This window comes from Natator depressus, chromosome 18 (genome assembly GCF_965152275.1).
Source record: "Natator depressus isolate rNatDep1 chromosome 18, rNatDep2.hap1, whole genome shotgun sequence".
In the NCBI taxonomy this organism is placed as follows: domain Eukaryota; kingdom Metazoa; phylum Chordata; order Testudines; family Cheloniidae; genus Natator; species Natator depressus.
This window is the reverse complement of record NC_134251.1, coordinates 21,904,232-21,916,817: the sequence shown is the minus strand read 5'-3', so window position 1 is coordinate 21,916,817 and position 12,586 is coordinate 21,904,232. Positions and strand designations below refer to the sequence as shown.

The 12,586-nt window shown below is 45.1% G+C and overlaps 1 protein-coding gene across 3 annotated transcripts in view; it reads left to right on the top strand.

Moving 5' to 3' along the window:
- ACOT7 (acyl-CoA thioesterase 7) overlaps window positions 1–12,586 on the top strand; it is a 110,539-nt gene that overhangs the window by 15,770 nt on the left and 82,183 nt on the right. For all 3 annotated transcript variants that reach the window (XM_074975188.1, XM_074975187.1, XM_074975189.1), the window contains exon 2: window positions 2,914–3,031. In XM_074975188.1, the coding sequence (XP_074831289.1) occupies window positions 2,914–3,031 (118 nt within the window). The remainder of the gene's footprint in view (window positions 1–2,913; window positions 3,032–12,586) is intronic.

The following is a 12,586-nucleotide window of genomic DNA, read 5'->3' as shown; positions in this document are numbered from 1 at the left end:
GCGTGTTTCACTCGACCCAGAATAGATCGTTTTTGATGTGCTGAAAATTCCCAAACCATTTGAACTTGGTTTGACCTGAATTTTTTGGAACTGACAGCAAATAAAAAAAATTAGTTATTCATCCTGCTCTCCCCCTCAAAGGGGACAGCTCTTTATAAGCGACTGCCTGCACTGAAATCCAGCTGGAGCTGTAGAATGCGATTGCTGGGGGTTTGGAAGTCTTCTGCGCTTTATTTCAATTCTTTGATTTAGCAGTGCCCACACCAGCTGCTGCTCTAGTAGCAAATACTGTGCTCGTGGGTTTGTTCTGTTACGTTACGCTAATTCCTGTGAATACAGAAAGTGTTTGCAACAGATCGGATTGGTCCAATGGTCCATCCCTCTAAGGTGCTCTCTCTCCAGTATTTGTGACCCAAATTGCGGAGAAGTAACTGCGTCTTGAATTGATTTCTGTACCTGAGGCCTAAACCAGCCATGCCCGGTGATGATCCCCTACCTCCTAAACACATCAACCCAGTAATCCACAATTAGTCAAGTGGATTAGTTTTCTTTTAACAGAACTTTTTTTGGAAACCATTTTGTATAATAGTAGTAATATTAATAAATAAAGCTACCAGCTATGCAGTTGTTAAAAAGAGAAATAACTGTTCTGTTTTATATAGTATGTCCAGATAATGCTATCTGGAAATGGCTACCGCAGCTTTCATCTGCTTTGTCTTGCAGAAGTCTGATCAGTGAATGAGATGCTGGAGTTGCTAGGGGTGCTTGGTACAGCTTTAGTTTTTCAGGGTCTTTAAAAGCTGATCTGCTGTGCAGGTGATGGCCTGACATAGTGCCTTAAAACAGACCATGGGGGGATCCCTGCCCTGAAGAGCTTTCAAACAGACTGAGAGGTGACAGGTCAGGCATGAGACAGTCCAGAGCAGTCAGGGAGGAGACTCCCTGTGAATGGGGGCCACAGGGATAGGAAGGGGGGTGAGAGGGAGGTACTGAGACTTGGTGGGTGTATGTGGTTGATAGGCTGCTGGCTCCTGGCGGCGTAGTATCATTCCAGGGGCTCCTACATGCTCCCAGGCCCTCTCCAGTCTGTCCAGGTCCTGCTCCCTGGCTCGCTCCTTTTTGCTATGGCAGCTCCTCCAGCCCCTCTGGATCCTGCTTTCACCTTTGCCCCTCTCTGGCATGCACGAGTTCATGCAGGAGCGGAGTCCCTGCAGTATTTCCAGAGTGGGGGTCTAGCGTCCTCCACCCCTGGGTCTGCGGCCCCTGGTTCAGATCCAGCATTGGTGAGAGGATCAGTGTAAGAAACCTCACAAAGGTGAGCGTTCAGCTGGGATTTGAAGAGAGTGATGGCACAGGAAGCTGGGGAGGCTGGTCCGTTACACATAACTCTGCAAGGGATGCCACGTTTGACTTCACTCTGGCTTATGGTAAGAGACCATCATACCTCTTCCTGCCTGGAATGAGCCTGAATTGTTGATTCATCACATCTGCTGGAGGTGTGTGTCAAACTTCCTAACCATCACTGTGTATGACACGCTATCTCTAACATGGTTTTGTGGTTTGGTAACCATAGTTATGGTAAGGGAGGGGAAAAGATATGGTTACCATGGATTTTACTTTGCAGTGTTTTCAATTGAACAGGGATGGGTACAGCAGTCGTGATCCCTCACAGCGCTACCGCCATCTGGATGGCAGGAGCACAGGGGCAATTACATTGACCACTCTCTGGAATTCTCCTCCCCGGGAGGATGTGGAGAAGGGGCTTTCTTGTGACGTAATGGAATTCTGGGTGGCTTTCATTAAATGACTAGTCCACCGCACATATGGTCTATCTGAAAGCTGTGATGGAAAAAGCACCTAGCTAAGTTTGTTGCTCACTTGGGGTTGCTTGTGTGCTTCAAAGACTCTCTAAATATCACTGTGAAACCTATAGGTCACTTTCTACAGGACGCACATTCTCAGAATTCCCCACTGCTGGCAGTGACCCTCTCAGCTTGTTGAGCTGTGCTATCAGTGTGTCACAACCACCTTGCCTTGTTATGGAGGGTGAGGCCAAGTCCTGGTAGGATGTGGTGCTGACTATGCTTTTGGTCCCCTCTGCTCACAATTAAGCCATTCTTGATACCACTTGGTGGGGGCGAAGTGGCTGGTCCTGTTGACTATTGTCTGCTTTGGGCCACGCTCCTAGTGTGGACAGATTGTCTTTCGGGGAGGTCTGTTGACAGCTGTGTACCTGACCTGTAGGCTTTGACGGAGGCTACTTGTCCTGGTAGCTATGCTATTTTGGAGGGATCTTGCTTTCTCTAAACAGTCTGTCGGGAATCATGTCATAGCAGAAACAAACTCCTCCCAACTTTTGGGAAGGGAGCTTGGTCAATTGGGGAATGGGAGTTAAGCCATCTGGGTGCTCTTACTTCTGTCACTAACTGGTATGGGGTTGGGCCCCGGGCCTCATTAACCCTCTGTGAAATGGGGATTGTACTGAATGGTCATGCCGGGTTAATTACAGTTGGTAAAGCACTTCAAGATCCTCTGACAAATGGGGTTCGGGTGAGGAGGGCTGGGATGTTGTCTGGGACTCTGGCCCCTTTCACCAGCACTAAATTAGTTGTAAAAGAAGCAGAAAGTGAAATTAACAGGAAACTCTGTTGGCCTGCCCCATCCACTGCATTCTGAATTACTGCCTTCAGTCCTATTGTCTCAGGTTAAATTGTGCTCGCTTCAGGGGCTGGTTTGCTGCACTTCTCCCTCTTGCTGGGAAAGGCACCGTGGCTGGAGTTGGACTGGAAGTGAAGGGATTAGCTGTGCTGTGACGTTCTTCAGGCTGGCTGGCTCTCCAGCAACTCTCTAGGCGAAGGGGCATGGGATAAGAATTGAAGTGTGAGATGATATATCTTTCCTCATCCATTGCAGGATAATGCGTCCGGATGATGCAAACATCGCAGGGAATGTCCATGGGGGGACCATCCTGAAAATGATCGAAGAGGCAGGTGCCATCATCAGCACCCGACATTGCAATTCCCAGGCAGGGGTACGTACTGTTGCGGCCGGAGCGTGTCCATTCCAGCTGCAGCTGTTGACACAGGGTCAAATGTAAAACTGCCCAGCCCCATGTTGTTTGGCAACAACTTGGAAGGACCCAAGGGAGTCTGTCCATGTTTCATTGAAAATGACAAGAAGAGAACTGCAAGGATGGGAGAAAATCATGGCAGCAACCAATGTTCATGTCCCCACATCACGTAGCGTGTGTGCCTTTCCCATTCCCGTGGTAGTTCTCTGTAGATGATGGTGTTTGTCTGTGTTTGATGTTGTACAGGATGTTTACTGTGGTTATGTTGCTGTTGTAACCTTCACCTTTGCCTTTCCGGCTTCTCTTCACTTAGTCATCATGCAGCCTTAGCTCCCATTTCTTGCATGATCAGTCCCAAGGCAGTAAATGTGAGTGAGGCATCTGGCTCTTAACTCTGTACATAGATAGGTGTCTGATCGGGTATCTCATTGGTGTCATTTTCTTTAGAAATGCCATCTAGTGGAAAACACGGGGAAGTTTCAGATGTCAGCACTTTCTATTGGCATGCTAGGGGTGAAACTAGCAATTTCCTTCCTCTTTCCATTTCATTTAAAAATGAATGGCCCTGTCTTCCTTAAAGTTCAGAAGACCTAAACCTTGCAAGTGGCTGGGAGTATACTCTGTTAGTGAGTTACCTCCCAAGCTTTGAGATTTCCTGGAGAGAGAAGCACTGTACTTCACTCAGTCTATTCTCTTCCCCTTTTTTCCCCACTTCGGAAACAGAAGTTTTTGTCTCTATTTAACAGCTAATTGATATGCCCAAAGCCAGACTGGACTGATACCTTCCAAGGCTTACAGCACATCTGTGATCTTTCTGTTGATTTTCCAAAAGGGCCTGTCTTCTGAGGTCTTTAAAGGGCTGTCTTAGACTTCAAGCTACTTTTGTCACCTTTCAAACTTGGACTATTCAAAGGTGGGTATTGGGGAAATAAGCCGTTGGTCGCTGCCCTGGCCATTGGAATGTAGTGTATCTTCATTCTTGGAGCAGTGTTGTTGGATTTAGTACATTCCTATTCTTTTAAATTGCTGTTAGCAGAGATGTTTCCATAACTTGTTACAGAGTGCATGTGGTCTGCTGTCCTCTGCATAATATCTGTCACTGATGGAGAATCTGCCATGACACCTTGGGAAATCGTTCCAGTGGTTAACCACTCATCATTAAAAATTTACAACTTATTTCTAGTCTGAATTTGTCTAGTTTCAGCTTCCAACCAGTGGTTTGTTAGACTTTTCTCTGCTAGATTGAAGAGCCCATCATTAAATATTTGTTCCCTACATAGGTACATCATGTTACTAGAGTAGGTTAAGGGGTCAGTTAAATAGAGTGAGCTCCATGAGTCTGTCAATATAAGGGCAGGTTTTCTAATCCTTTAATCATTCTCGTGGCTCTTCTCTGAAACAGTCTCCAATTTATCAACATCCTTCCTGAATTGTGGGCACCAGAACTGGACACAGGTTTCCAGCAGCGGTCAGATGAGTGCTGAATACAGAGGTACAATAACCTCTCTGCTCCTACTTGAGATTCCGCTGTTTCTGCATCTCAGGATCACATTAGCTCTCTTGGCCACAGCATCACACTGGGAGCTCATGATCGGCTGATTATCCACCACAATCCCCAAATCTTTGTCCATCGCTGCTTCCTGGGATCGAGTCCCCCATCCTGTCAGTATGGCCTGCATTCTCTTTCTAGATGTATACGTTTACATTTAGCTGTATTAAAGTGCATAGTTTGCTTATGCCTGGTTTACCATGCAATGCAGATCATTCTGAGTCAGTGACCTGTTCCCCATTATTTACCAGTCCCCCAATTTTTGTGTTTGCAAACTTTATCAGTGATCTTGTGTTTTCTTCCAGGTCATCAATAAAAATGTTAAATAGTGTAGGGCCGAGAACCGATCCCTGTGGGACCCCACTGGAAACATGCCCATTCAGTAGTGATTCCCCATTTACAGTTACATTAACACCTATCCGTGAGCCAATTGTTAGTTCATTTAATGTGCACCCTGTTAACTTTGTCACTGTAGCTTTTTAATCAAAATGTCCTGGTACTAAGTCAAATACCTTACAGAAGCCTGTTACATCAACACTATTAACTTTATCTACCAAACTTATAATTGCATCAAAAAAATATATCAAGCTAGTGTGACAGGGTCTATTTTCCATAAGCTTATGTTAATTTAAATTAATTACATTACCCTTCTTTACATTAGGTTAACTTTCTTCAGTGTAGCTTAATTCACTGAGTCAATTAAAAGCTAAACGGAATTAAGGTGTTCACATGGGTTTATTGTGGTTTAATTTATCTACTTCAAATTCATACTTTTAGTTAATCCTGAATAACTTTCCTGGTTGTCTCTGTGTAGACATGTCTGAGATGCCATAACTCTGCCTATTTTTGTGTTACAATATCATCTCTCCAGGTTCCTAGTCAGTCTCAAATATAATATACTATAAAAAGAAAAGGAGTACTTGTGGCACCTTAGAGACTAACCAATTTATCTGAGCATGAGCTTTCATGAGCTACAGCTCACTTCATCGGATGCATACTGTGGAAACTGCAGAAGACATTATATACACAGACCATGAAACAATACCTCCTCCCACCCCACTCTCCTGCTGGTAATAGCTTATCCAAAGTAACTACTCTCCCTACAATGTGCATGATAATCAAGGTGGGCCATTTCCTGCACAAATCCAGGTTCTCTCACCCTCCGCGCCCCCCCCCCCCCCCACACAAACTCACTCTCCTGCTGGTAATAGCCCATCCAAAGTGACCACTCTCTTCACAATGTGTATGATAATCAAGGTGGGCCATTTCCTGCACAAATCCAGGTTCTCTCACCCCCTCACCCCCCTCCAAAAACCACACACACAAACTCTCTCTCCTGCTGGCAATAGCTCATCCAAACTGACCACTCTCCCCACAATGTGCATGACAATCAAGGTGGGCCATTAAACACCACCCTATACCGGAAACCTACTGACCGCTAATCCTACCTACATGCCTCCAGCTTTCACCCTGACCACACCACACGATCCATCGTCTACAGCCAAGCTCTGCGATACAACCGCATTTGCTCCAACCCCTCAGACAGAGATAAACACCTACAAGATCTCTATCAAGCATTCTTACAACTACAATACCCACCTGCGGAAGTGAAGAAACAGATTGATAGAGCCAGAAGAGTTCCCAGAAGTCACCTACTACAGGACAGGCCTAACAAAGAAAATAACAGAACGCCACTAGCCGTCACCTTCAGCCCCCAACTAAAACCCCTCCAACGCATTATTAAGGATCTACAACCTATCCTGAAGGATGACCCAACACTCTCACAAATCTTGGGAGACAGGCCAGTCCTTGCCTACAGACAGCCCCCCAACCTGAAGCAAATACTCACCAACAACCACATGCCACACAACAGAACCACTAACCCAGGAACCTGTCCTTGCAACAAAGCCCGTTGCCAACTGTGCCCACATATCTATTCAGGGGACACCATCACAGGGCCTAATAACATCAGCCACACTATCAGAGGCTCGTTCACCTGGACATCCACCAATGTGATATGCCATCATGTGCCAGCAATGCCCCTCTGCCATGTACATTGGTCAAACTGGACAGTCTCTACGTAAAAGAATAAATGGACACAAATCAGATGTCAAGAATTATAACATTCATAAACCAGTTGAAGAACACTTCAATCTCTCTGGTCACGCAATCACAGACATGAAGGTCGCTATCTTACAGCAAAAAAACTTCAAATCCAGACTCCAGCGAGAAACTGCTGAATTGGAATTCATTTGCAAATTGGATACTATTAATTTAGGCTTAAATAGAGACTGGGAGTGGCTAAGTCATTATGCAAGGTAGCCTATTTCCCCTTGTTTTTTCCTACCCCCCGCCCCCCGACATTCTGGTTAAACTTGGATTTATGCTGGAAATGGCCCACCTTGATTGTCATGCACATTGTGGGGAGAGTGGTCACTTTGGATAGGCTATTACCAGCAGGAGAGTGAGTTTGTGTGTGTGGGGGGGGCGGAGGGTGAGAGAACCTGGATTTGTGCAGGAAATGGCCCAACTTGATGATCACTTTAGATAAGCTATTACCAGCAGGAGAGTGGGGTGGGAGGAGGTATTGTTTCATGGTCTCTGTGTATATAATGTCTTCTGCAGTTTCCACAGTATGCATCCGATGAAGTGAGCTGTAGCTCACGAAAGCTCATGCTCAAATAAATTGGTTAGTCTCTAAGGTGCCACAAGTACTCCTTTTCTTTTTGCGAATACAGACTAACACGGCTGTTACTCTGAAACCTGACAATATACTACATCCTTCAACAGTCTTTGCCACACTTATAGTGTCTTGTTGCATTGATCACTACTGTGTATACCAGAGGCGATGAGTCACTTCTGTGAAAAGTAATAATTACAAGTTTGAGAGGCCTATCAGTAACAAAGGGAAACACTGTCTGGAATAACCGGCTAGAGACTTCCTGTGGGTGTTGCTGATTATTTGTCTCTGACTTTAACTGAAGCAGTTGCATCTTAGCCAGCTTATGGAATTGAATGACTTCTTAATTACCTGTGTCAACCCTGCCCCTCTTCCCTTCTGTTTGTTCTCAGCTAAGACAAGGCAGATGGCTAGCTACTTCAGGTCAGGGCCCTTCTCTGCCTGTGAATGCAGTCCTTGCAGGATGAGGCTCTGGTCCTGATTGAGGCCTGTGGATACTAACAAAGTGTAAACAAGTAAATCTACAAATGGTAACAAAATACATTCTTACAAACAAGCATCCAGAAACCCTTCTCAGCCCCAGCAAAGCCTTGTTTGGAAACATCTACCTAAAGTCTCCCCAGCCTTCACTTAGTGCACCGGCCCCAGAGCGTGTTAAGCGGGGCAGAGGGAGAAGGTGCTCCTTGCAGCATGTCCTAGTCACCAAATCTTAGATCTGGCGACTCCGGGCAGAAGGCAGGTTTGGGAACTGCAGACCCCTTAACCTAGAGCTGTTAGGCTAGATGCCAATGGAGCAGCCTGCTCCATGGAGCTTGATCCTGCAATCTAATCCGTGGGGGCCGATCTTTGCATGGCTGTTGACTTCACAGGGGCTCCAGGTGGGCACGAGTCTATCTGGATGACTCCAATTATAGGCTCAGAGTCTGACTGCAGGCCCCCCTTCTGTTTAAACATGGGAGCGCTGTAGCTCCTAGGCTGCATCTGAATGGGGCCCTTTTTTTCTGAAAGATGTACAGCAACTTGGTCTGACCCCCTGCACTTTCAATATACCTCTCCCCTGGGGACAGCTAGCTTCTATAGGAATACAGATCCTGTATAGCACTTGAAAGTTGTTTCATCTTGGTAGACTTCAAAGTAGCTTTCCTCTAGCGAGATTAAGATTTCAGATAAGCTGTTTGACGTACAGCCCAGTTCTACAAGAGGAAGGTGGAAGAAGAAACTAGAGATGATGAAACTGATCAGTTTGAACTTTGCTGATTGAATGAATGTTGAGTGACTGGCTTTGTTGCTAGGATTTTTCCAATTAGCTATTGGTATATTGAACTTCCATAAACTGGTGACACAGTGTCATTTTAAGACTCTGCCACTTTCCTCAAAAGTGGCCTCATGTATTTGGATTTTTTGTTTTTTTTTTTTGAAGGGGAGGGAGTGTAGTCAGACATAGTGTCTGGTAAAACCCTTAATATTTTTTAAGTTGCTGATTTAAGTAAGCCTTTTCCAAACTGGTGCTTTCTGAGGATTCTGATTCAAACCTGATTAGACCAACTTGTTTGCCGTGAGGTCTGCCTTGCACCTGATTTTGTCTGAAGGCCTTGGAGGGAGGTGCTGTACGGGAAGTTTGCAAACTGTAAGAATCAAGGGTAAGGCCAAGAAGCCTTTTTAGTCAACACCTGAGAGAGATTCTGGAATCTGTCTCCAAGACTGATCTCCTTGCGGAGAGGAAGTCACCACATGAAACAAGCTATGCCAGCCTGTGACCCATCTCTCCGTGCACTGGAAGGACGCCCTCTAGCAAGAAGCACTGTGCCAGCAGAACATCACCATCTCACTCCTTGGCTGCAGTTCCATCTCCCACTGAGTGTCCAGGAAACTGCGAGAGCTAAAGAGGCTGAACTCCCTGTTATCTTATGTATCTTTTCCCTTTTTGTCACTTCCACACCCTAGAAGTAAAAGGTTGTGTGCATGTCTGTGTGACCCCATCCCTAAAGTCCACACCAGGCAAGCACCTGAAAGTGTTTCCAGGTTTTAAACAGCCCTAAATATTGTCTCATAAAGAAAGTGTGTTCTGTGTCAACCTCAAGTCTCAGACAGTTAATCTGTCTGCTAAATGAGTTGTCAAACTTCTTATCAAGCATGTTCTGTTGGTCTATACTATATTATGGGTGGGTGGTGGGGGGTTGGATAGGAGGGCAGTGTTAGTTATGCAAAATGAAGTCTAAGAAGAAAGCTTTATAATTCTTTGGTTTTGTGGGGGAGACATTAGGGGATTTGGTTTCAGTGTCAGATATTTCCATTCAAATTATATATTTGGTAACATTCTTTAGTTGGGCTCTATAACCAGATAGTCAGCCACCACAGAAGAGTCCTTCCTAAAATTTATATAAGGATGTCAAGGTTCCTCCCCCACTCTGAACTCTAGGGTACAGATGTGGGGACCTGCATGAAAAACCTCCTAAGCTTATCTTTACCAGCTTAGGTCAAAACTTCCCCAAGGTACAAAATATTCCACCCTTTTGTCCTTGGATTGGCCGCTACCACCACCAAACAAATACTGGTTACTGGGGAAGAGCTGTTTGGACACGTCTTTCCCCCCAAAATACTTCCCAAAACCTTGCACCCCACTTCCTGGACAAGGTTTGGTAAAAAGCCTCACCAATTTGCCTAGGTGACTACAGACCCAGACCCTTGGATCTTAAGAACAATGAACAATCCTCCCAACACTTGCACCCCCCCTTTCCAGGGAAATGTTGGATAAAAAGCCTCACCAATTTGCATAGGTGACCACAGACCCAAACCCTTGGATCTGAGAACAGTGAAAAAGCATTCAGTTTTCTTACAAAAAGACTTTTAATAGAAATAGAAGTAAATAGAAATAAAAAAAATCCCCCCTGTAAAGTCAGGATGGTAGATACCTTACAGGGTAATTAGATTCAAAACATAGAGAACCCCTCTAGGCAAAAACCTTAAGTTACAAAAAAGATACACAGACAGAAATAGTTATTCTATTCAGCACAATTCTTTTCTCAGCCATTTAAAGAAATCATAATCTAACACGTACCTAGCTAGATTACTTACTAAAAGTTCTAAGGCTTCATTCCTGGTCTATCCCCGGCAAAGACAGAATATAGACAGACACACATACCCTTTGTTTCTCTCCCTCCTCCCAGCTTTTGAAAGTATCTTGTCTCCTCATTGGTCATTTTGGTCAGGTGCCAGCGAGGTTACCTTTAGCTTCTTAACCCTTTACAGGTGAGAGGAGATTTCCTCTGGCCAGGAGGGATTTTAAAGGGGTTTACCCTTCCCTTTATATTTATGACAAAGGATTGATAATTTTTGGCATTACTTTGGCTCAATTCCACTCCAGTATCAGAACTAACTTGGTGATTTGATAGTTGTATTGCTTTATTCTTTGTTTAATATTAGAGATGCTTTATTCATGTCATTAAATGTTTTGTTAAAAGTGACACTCACCATTTTTTTTTCATTAAGCAACATTGGTCTGTTACCTTTGCCCTAAAAGCCTGACCAGCTCCCCTTAACTGGTCTCTTGCTCGGTCCTCACCGACCGCTGAGGCATGCAGAGAGCAGGCTGCCTTTGCAGTGTGCTTGGAGAATCTCAGAAATCAGAGTGGCCCTGAATGCTGGCTGAGAGGGGTTAGAGGCCTGGCAGGGTTTGATATAAACGTCGATTTCAGCCCACACACTGAAATGGATGAAAAACTTGGTAACAATCAGCACAAGTGCGGCCTCCCTCACAGGGGCAGCCCCCTGCTGTCAGTACCCTCTGTAGCCCTGCTGCGAGCTCCGCCTAACCCCAGCTCTGACTCCTCTTCCCCCCCCTTAATTTCTTGCAACTGTAAAAACTGTTATATTGGAAAACATATATATATATATATATATTCAAATAAATTGCACCCCCCCACCCCCCAAAAAGGGGGGTTCTGCCAAGCCTGGTTCTGCAGCACTAACAGGGGCCTCTCGGGCTGTAGCTGAACCCATTTAATGCAGGTGCTGGCGGGATCTAGTGGAGCAATGAGTGTCTCTGTCATGGGGACTGGAGGCCTGCATTTGGAGCCAGGTTGCTGTAGGCAAACGACACTGATAATTCAAGTGCAGGCAAAACTGCTGTGTAGAAACGAAGGTCTCCTTGCCGCAGGGCAGGATGGACTCTGAGGTTGGCAATAGGAATTAGCTAATAACTCTTTGGTGACTGAGCTTGCTCTCGTAGGTGGAGAGAGCCAGATTTTTCAAAAGCATCTACTGATTTTGGGTTCCTTTAATCTTAGGGTATCCCTTTGAGACCTAGGATCTGACTTCCAGAGGTGCTGAGCACCCACAATTCCAGATGGGGCCAATGTTAGCTGCCGGCTTGCAGCACCTCTGAAAAATGAGTCTCCATTTTAGCACCCACAGTCATGCGTGTTTTTTACAGTTTGGCCAAATAAAAATCTTGTCAATCCTACAAAATCGTTTTCCTTTACTGAGTTGCCAGCAGGTGGTGCTGCAGCCCCTCACTTTGCTCATGGAATAGGGCTTTTTGAGCAAAACCAGAACAATGAATTGAATTCCTCTCTATGTGTGCATAATCCAGGAAGGCTCTTGAGGTTGGACGAATGGCTTATTGTATAAACTGTGGCAGCTTAAACACCCTGAATAGTAAAGCAAAATTACTCTTCTCTGTTCCCCTGGCTGGTTCATTGGGGGTAGGCCTCTGTGTTCCTCTGTCTCTCTCTAAGCACCTTGATTTCCATGGCTTGTTTAGTTTCCATGTTCTGTGATCAGAAAAACCCCTCCTAACACCAATGCAAATAATAAGGGTTTAAGTGCATTTCCTATCAGCCAGCTCTCTGGTAAGCGTGTAGCATGCGGCAGCCTCTTAAACGTATGCACAAGACTTGAGGAACAGTGGGCTCTTGTTCCCGCCATTAGTTCCTTCTTTTATAGACGTATTGATCACGCAGTGGCAAAACAAAATCGGAGTTGTGTGCACAGTCCACAAATTTAATTTAATCTCAATTCAGCAGCCACCAAATGTAATCCAACTGTAAATCTTTGTTCAAAGCTAGCTCTGAGCCAGAATTAAAAAAAAAAAATTAAAAAAAACAACCCTCAAACCAACCCCCCTAAATCAACAAAATGGTTGGCAAAGTCCCAGGACAGTGAACAGTATGTTTGTGTTTAATGAGTGAAAGGCTTCACCTGTATCCGACACCACTTCTACTGGACTGAGATCTCCTCACCAAAATTGAACCAGGACTGATTTTATACTTTGGCTGTGATCTAAAGA